Below are 7,993 nucleotides of genomic sequence, written 5' to 3'. Positions count from 1 at the left end.
TTGTTATGCAGAAGGTAAGAAACCGTCCTTTTGTTCTTCAAAACTGATATATTGGTCAAATTTCTACGAATTCCAGAGAAGTCGATTTTAGGTCAAGTCAACAAAGTAGTACTGGTGGCTCAATGTAGAATTAAAAAAGAAAGATTATAGGTCTCGAAACTAATATAAAATTTACAACAAAAAACAAAAAAACAAAACTGTAAAACAGATAGGCAGCACAAGGTGTGTTTTAGTAGTTTTATAATTTTTTTAAATGAAAAATCTTAGGAATCAAGGTTTAGTATGATATCTATTATCAAAAGGACATGGTTTTTTTTTTTTTTTTTTTTTGTGAGTGAAAAAAAAATGCAATCCATTAAACCAGAGAAACAAGGAATACATCATTTTTTTAAAAGATTTGCCAGTCTGGAACTTTCCCAAGCCAAACACAAAAGGACATGATTTAATATGGTGTCTATTACCAAAGGGACAAGGTTCAAATGCCTTTACGTAGGGCAAGCATTTTATTTATTTTTTCACACGCTCAGGCATTTTAATTTGGTATCTCTGTTTAATGAGCGGATCAAATAGGGCCCAGGGGAATGCATGCCGTTTTTCACATGCCTTTTTACATTAAAGTTGTACCCTTTTCTCTACCCACACACGTACGGGGCCAGGAACTCATCTCATGCTCCTTTATAAAAAAGGTCCCACACGTGCGTGTACAGTGCACTGTGCGGCTCCATTCTTTATAGTTTCTCACATCTCCCTCGTTAGTCTTCAAAAATTCTTTAAAATAAAATCATATTCTTTGTAATCACAAAATAATACATTATTCCCCTCTTGTTCACCAATCAAGTCTCGAACACAGGCTTTTGCCATTCTCAACGGTGTGCAATGACAGCAAACTGCGCTCGAGGATCAGTAAATAATACGTTATTAATACTTATCCATAATAATAAAATAAATATATAACTAAAACTTATAAATATAATATATGCTTACCGACCACTGAAAACTTAATAGTTACTCGCAGTTTTTAATTTTTATCTTTTATTTATAAACTTATTTTGTTAATTATTTTTCTAGTTTTAACTTTAATTATAATGAATATATATTGTCAATTATTGATCTCAAATGTTTTTATCTTCATAAATTTTATGTTACATTTAAATTTTTTCTATTTATACTTATGCAATATTAATATAAAGTATATAAATAAACTATTAAAGAAGCTCTAATCCCGAAACGAATTTAAAATTAAAAAATTAAAATGAAAATAAAAGCCCTCAACCTTCTGCTTTTGTCGGTGGGATAGTTAAATAATAAAATAGCAAGACAAAATCAATGTCCATTGATTTCTCTAGATACCCCGTATCTATTTTCTCTTCTATATAAACCTTCAAGACCCAAACTCACTTACTCACATCAAAACCTTTTCCTTTGATGACCCCAAAAAAAAAAAAATTAATAATAAAATAAAGATCAAACCCTTTTCCTTAACTGTTTTCTCGTAGGCCAAAAAATGGAGCTCATGAGTTTGGTTAGCAAAGAATCAAGCTGGTGGGTTCTTACACTCCCAGGTTTTCTGGGTTCCAAAATTTTTTTTGATCTTTATCTTGTATTTTATCTCTTCGTTGTCTTTCTCTCTCTTAGTTTTCTCACATGGGTCTTTGCCGCTGATGGCATTGCATGGAAAAACGGGAGGTATCAGAAAGGTCGTGTTTCTATTCCTAGGTCTCGAGGCCTTCCTTTTTTTGGAAGCCTCTTCACTCTCAGCCGTGGCTTGGCTCACCGTTCTTTGGCTTCGATGACTTGGAGCCGAGCTAAAACCACCCAACTTATGGCTCTTAGTCTCGGCTCAACGCCTCTAGTAGTTGCTTCCCACCCAGACACTGCGAAAGAAATCCTGACTTCACCACATTTCGCCGACCGGCCTCTTAAACGATCGGCTAAAAGCCTGATGTTCGACCGAGCCATCGGCTTCGCTCCCAACGGAACGTACTGGCGGTTGCTGAGACGGATCGCCTCGTCTCACCTCTTCGCTCCTCGGCGCATTGCGGCCCATGAAACGGGCCGTCAGCTAGAATGCGCCGAAATGTTGAGTAGCATAGCGAAGGAGCAGAATCTGAACGGTGTCGTTTGTTTGAGGAAACACCTTCAAGCTGCTTCGTTGAACAACATAATGGGAAGCGTTTTCGGCAAGAGGTACGATTCGATTAAAGATGGCGAAGAACTCGAAGAGCTTAAAGAAATGGTTAGAGAAGGGTTTGAGCTCCTTGGTGCTTTTAACTGGTCCGATTATCTTCCATGGCTGAGCTATTTTTATGATCCATTTCGGATCAACGAACGGTGCTCGAAACTCGTTCCCCGAGTCAGGAAATTCGTGAAAGGAATTATTCAAGAGCACCGAGGCTGTAAATCTGATAAGCTGCTTGATCAAACCGATTTCGTCGACGTTTTGCTCTCTTTGGATGGTGATGAAAAGCTTAATGAAGATGATACGGTTGCTGTGCTATGGGTGAGTAATTTTTTTTTTTTTTTAATTATTGAGTTGACTCAGTGAGTTGTTGGGTTATTTTAATTTGCAGGAAATGATATTCAGAGGGACTGATACAACCGCCTCGTTGACTGAGTGGGTGATGGCCGAGTTGATTCTGAACCCAGACGTGCAAGAGAAGCTTTACTGGGAAATCCACAACGCCATTGGAGAGAGAAACATGACAGATGCTGACGTGGCAACGTTGCCTTACTTGCAGGCCGTGGTGAAGGAAACACTACGGGTCCACCCGCCAGGCCCACTGCTTTCATGGGCCCGTCTCTCCACGTCGGATGTCCAGCTCAGCAACGGGATGTTGATCCCGGCCAACACAACCGCCATGGTGAACATGTGGGCTATAACACACGACCCGAGCGTGTGGGACGAGCCACACGTGTTCAAACCCGAGAGGTACTTGGTAGCCGACGTGGACGTGAAAGGCAGTGACCTGAGGCTCGCTCCGTTCGGTGCCGGCCGGAGGGTTTGCCCGGGAAAGAACCTTGGTCTGGTGACTGTGAGCCTGTGGGTGGCTAAGCTGGTCCAGAATTTCAAGTGGGTCCCTGACGATTCTAAGCCGGTTGATCTGAGTGAGATGCTCAAACTGTCGTGCGAGATGAAGCATCCTCTGCACGTTGTGGCGGCGCAAAGAAGGATTGATGGTGTTTGGTTCTAGGTTAGGTGATGCATGGATTTCAGGTGTATCATCGATGTGGGACCAGATCAATCTCTTTTTAATTTATTTGTAACCATAGTTTGGATTTTTATCTATTAAAATAAAGCATCGTGGGGTTTGCTTTGTGAATGATTTGGTTTAAGAAAATGGTTGGTTTGGGGACTTGCATATTGTGTGAATCTTAGTGAGGCAATATATTAATAAAATATTTGTGTTTAATAGACTCGTAAGAAAACCTTCTTTATTCTATTTGGTGATCCATGACTTTTTTTCTCTCTTTTTTTTTTTTTTTTTTTAAAGAATAAAAAATATTCCATATCATAAGGGATGAGATTTAGAAGCCATGCACCATGAAATCTTTTAACAATATTCTTCCATGAATGGTATCATTGACTCTACGCTCAGTTTTTTAATATTTGTATGTTTCTTTCTATGTTGGAATTAATTGTTGCGATGGTTTGTAGTAGTTGATGACATATATGATAGACGATGTTCCTTTTTTTTCTTTTTTCTAATTTCAATGAATGTAAAACTTTTTTATCAAATAAAAAATAAATGGAAAGTATATAAGTAAACATTAAACTATAAAGCCACAAGGTCCTTCTTTGAGCCAAATTAATTGGTTATTGGTTACACTTTAAAGGCAAACCAAGCAATGTCATGTGCATTTCCATTACAATTTCTCGAAACATATCTACATACATATGTAGAAAAAGTTTTGCACATTCCATGCTGCTACTTCCTTTTTAGTGCCCAATCATATATATATTGATCATGAAACATGTATATGAATAGTATTTAAAAAATCTGATTTCATTAATTTACAATCGAAAAATACCAACTATTTAGCAAAAGCCCATTACCACATTAATTTTAACACCATTGTGGGAAGGAGGTTATCATTTAATTTGTTTTGTCAAATAGAGGTAAATAATTGGATAATTAGATGATATTAGTTAATCTTTGCTTATAAAGAATTTTTTTGATTGATAAATATCTACATTTAATTGAAGGAACTATTCCACGGTAACGATTTGCGATTACTTTCTAAAATAATTGTTAAAATTATTAGTTTAATAACAGTCAACCTTTGGGAGTTTAATTAATTCATTTCGAAAATCCTGAGATTTTCTATAGTTTTAATAAAAAGGGTTAGTGTCAATTCCTCTCCTAAAAGTCTGAAAATTTCATCCATAGTGTCAATTCCTCTCCTATAAAGTCTTTGCAAGTTCCATCCATTATATTGTTTTTTAAATAATAAAATAAAATATTGTTAGTCGGCACTAAGCCACCATCTTTGTTTTTTTATGAACGAAAGTCGGAGCTCGCTTCGTGACTTAGTGAGTGAACTGTTTTCCATTTTGTCTAATTGTGCATGCCATGTCGGTTAACGCGCTTTGATTAAGGGAAAATAAATAAATAAATAAATTCTATAGGAAAAAGAGAATAGAATAAACCTCTTTGTCAGTACGTACCCACTAAAGTCTTTTGATGTTCACGTACCTATTAAACTTGATAAAAAATAGAGATAGACAGACTAATTCACAATTAAAAAATTATTGTTTGAGTTTGAACCGGACAGAGTTGTCGGCAATTAAACTATACATTTCCAAATTTGTCGTTTAGAAATACCAAAGGTGTAAAAATTCATCTAGATTGTGAGAGTTTAGAAATACCACTATTTTGAAATTTGGATAATTATTATTTAGTTATTTTTATTAATTATAATTATTATTAGTAATCATTATTAAATGACCTATTTCAAAAATAACTTTATATGTTGATATCTCTTATTCAATTAGCTTATGCAGTATTTAGTTTTATCTTTTTATATCAAAATAAATATTAAATTATTGTTCTTCCATTTATTTTATAATGTATATATAAAAAAATATCATTTACTAGAGATGGCATTAATATATAACTAATATTTAATTTGAAAGACAAATAAATTACATTTTTAAAACATATATTGTTAAAAAATAAAATAAAATAAAATTTTTATGTTTATTTTAACATAACTAAAAAAATAAATTAGACTTTTCATAAATCAATTTACACATGCTTTGGAATTGAAATTTGGTAGTCTTCTCAATTTCCATCACACTGTTAATCTATTCCCGAATAAACTTTTATAATCAATCGTTTATTCTTTCTTTTGCTAGAAGGAGCTCTTCGTTGGGGGGAGGCACTGGATAATCCACTAGAGGTCCTTAAAGTTGAACAATAAAACCCTATACTTTATACAACAATATGAAACCTACTTCACTTGTTTAAAACCCGAAGAAAAAAACATATGGACCTCACTTTTTTAGGAAATATTCCAGAATCTAGACGGAAGATGAGTTATAAAAATGGTACTTAGTTCTTAAAACATGTTCATATTCATTCCATTCGTGTTCAGAAACCCATGATGATATATATTATGATTACATTATCTCTATTAATATTAGGAAGAATTTCAGGAATGTTGTTAATTAATTAATCAGAAAATTATTTTGTGCTCAATGTTTACCATGGCATGGATCAATGAACGGAAGCACACGTATATGTATCATTTTACATTCACCCAAAGAAAAAAAATACATGATGCCGAATCAGCAACTGACACCGTACTCAACTTTCTTTTTCCTCTTATCAAAAAAACTTCTTCTTTCTTTTCTCTTTTTCTGTTGTTATTAATTTTCTCACACTGTGCTTGCTACCGCCAACCCTGCAAAAAATTTATATTTATCTAGTGCAAAATGATTACTCCTCAATGGCCAAAAGAAATCAAAAACCAAAAAGTAAACTTACATATTTTGCAATGATACAAAATTATTATAGCAACATAAAACAAAGCAAGAATTTCCAACCCAGTGAACTTGTTCCTAAATATTAATTAACATTAAAATTTACTCGTCATTTTCACCATTAAAATATTCATAGTATGAAGAGAATACCATGAGCAGGTGCGCTTTTTGTAGTTCTCATAACTTTTTTCGAAAAAAGAAAAAATTTTGGAATCATAAGACATTAGGAGAAACAAGAAGAAAAATTTCGCGGTCAAAAGTATGCAGCTCTCTTTAGTCAAAGGTTTTTCCTTTCTTTTTTGTTTTTTTGCAAGCTTCTTTATTAATAGGATATCAATAACTAGAAGGACAAGGTTTAATGTGACATCTCCTTCCGACCTCTAAGTAATCCCCTGTGCTTTGTCCTTTTTCTGCTATTAAAGCAATTATTTAACCAAAAAAAAAAAAAAATAGGACTCGGGATATTAATTTTTTTGGTCGAATCAGGGGATCTCTTTTTGAGAGGCGGACCAAGTAGGAAGGACTCGTGGGACACACGTGTCCCCATCAGATGCTTTTTCTGTTTGTAACCTAGTTTGGGTATTACTCGAAAACGAAAAAAAGCTTGTTTGTGTTTGTGTTTTTGTTTTTTTTTTAATCTATTAAAAATGGTATTTATAACGGAGCTGTTAACCATTAATGGGTTACTTTGTGAATGGTTTGGTACTTTTGGGACGTGGATGTTTGGGTCTTGGACATTATGAAACAGATTAATAAGAAATCCTTGTTTATTTTTACATGCATGCTTAATGACTAATTCCTTCCCCACCAAACGAAAGAATAGAATCTGGATTAGATTTAGAAGCCGTGTGCAACTCCCTTACGATTTCTAGGAACATATCTACGCACATACATACGTAGAAGATTTGTAAACTTCCTTCTCAATTGTTTTGCACATTCCACGTTATTTCCTTCTAGTATGTACCAATCATCTTATCATGAAACAGGCACAGTATTCAAGAAATCTGATTCATTAATTCAAAATTGAAATACCAACTCTTTAGCAAAAGCCGGACTTTAGCTTGTGTAAAGCTATCACCTCTGTTGCTAGAGGGGATAGAAATTCAAAAATTGGTTTTGCTAAAGCAGCGAGCAATTATCCATTCTCAACTGACAACCACACCAATACCAACCATTTCCTTGATACAGTTCACTGTTGCCGCATCCACGTTAATTTTGACACCATTTCCTGGTGGAGGTTGTCATCTAATTTGTTTTGTCAAACAGAGGTAGATAATTGGATATCAAATAATGTTGGTTGTTCTTGCTTATGATGGACGAATATCTATATTTAGTTGAAAAAACTAGAGGTTACAATTTTCTAAAATGATTGTTAAAATTATTCGTTCAGTCAAATATATGTTGGAAGTTTAATTCATTTGGAATCCTGGGATTTATAGGGTTTTACTAAGTAAAATGGATTAGAGTCAAACCCTTCCTCTCTAAAAGTCCTTTGAAAATGCATCCACTATTTTGTTTTTTAAATAATAAAATAATATTGTTGGTAGCAAAGTTGGGCCTTATATTTTAAGTTTCCTATATAAAGATTTAAAAGGCCAGATGCCCTCTTCTAATTTTTTTTTCTTTTTATAAACCATTTTCATCTATTTAGAAATACAAATATAGAACAAATAGTAATAAACTTAGTCTAAATTTTATGGTTCTTTAGTAATGAATCTATCAAAAACACATTTGTTGAAATTATATTATAAATTTTTTGCTAGTATGCTTCCCTAGTTTTGTTTTATAACCATGTTATTTATCGAGAAGAGCAAAAGCATACCAAAGTAATTCACATAACTATGGAAAATATGAATTTTTTTTTTCTTTTAATATCTTTTAGCATGAGAAAATTTCTCAAATAATTATTGATTTTGGTAAACACTACAAGTATCACAATGATAAACGATGCAATTAATGTGTCGCACAAAACAAATAATGATGTTTTATGAAACGTTACCTAAGATCCTA

The 7,993-nt window shown here is 33.7% G+C and overlaps 1 protein-coding gene across 1 annotated transcript; it reads left to right on the top strand.

The window, feature by feature from the left end:
• Window positions 1-1,397: 1,397 nt before the first annotated feature.
• LOC107425479 (cytochrome P450 78A7) lies at window positions 1,398-3,438 on the top strand. Its single transcript, XM_016035478.4, has 2 exons — window positions 1,398-2,500; window positions 2,571-3,438. Exons 1-2 carry the CDS (start codon window positions 1,505-1,507, stop codon window positions 3,189-3,191), a joined length of 1,617 nt encoding a protein of 538 aa, XP_015890964.3. The 5' UTR covers window positions 1,398-1,504; the 3' UTR covers window positions 3,192-3,438.
• Window positions 3,439-7,993: the final 4,555 nt, after the last annotated feature.

Source organism: Ziziphus jujuba, chromosome 7 (assembly GCF_031755915.1).
Source record: "Ziziphus jujuba cultivar Dongzao chromosome 7, ASM3175591v1".
NCBI lineage: Eukaryota > Viridiplantae > Streptophyta > Magnoliopsida > Rosales > Rhamnaceae > Ziziphus > Ziziphus jujuba.
This window is presented reverse-complemented; position numbering and strand designations above follow the sequence as displayed.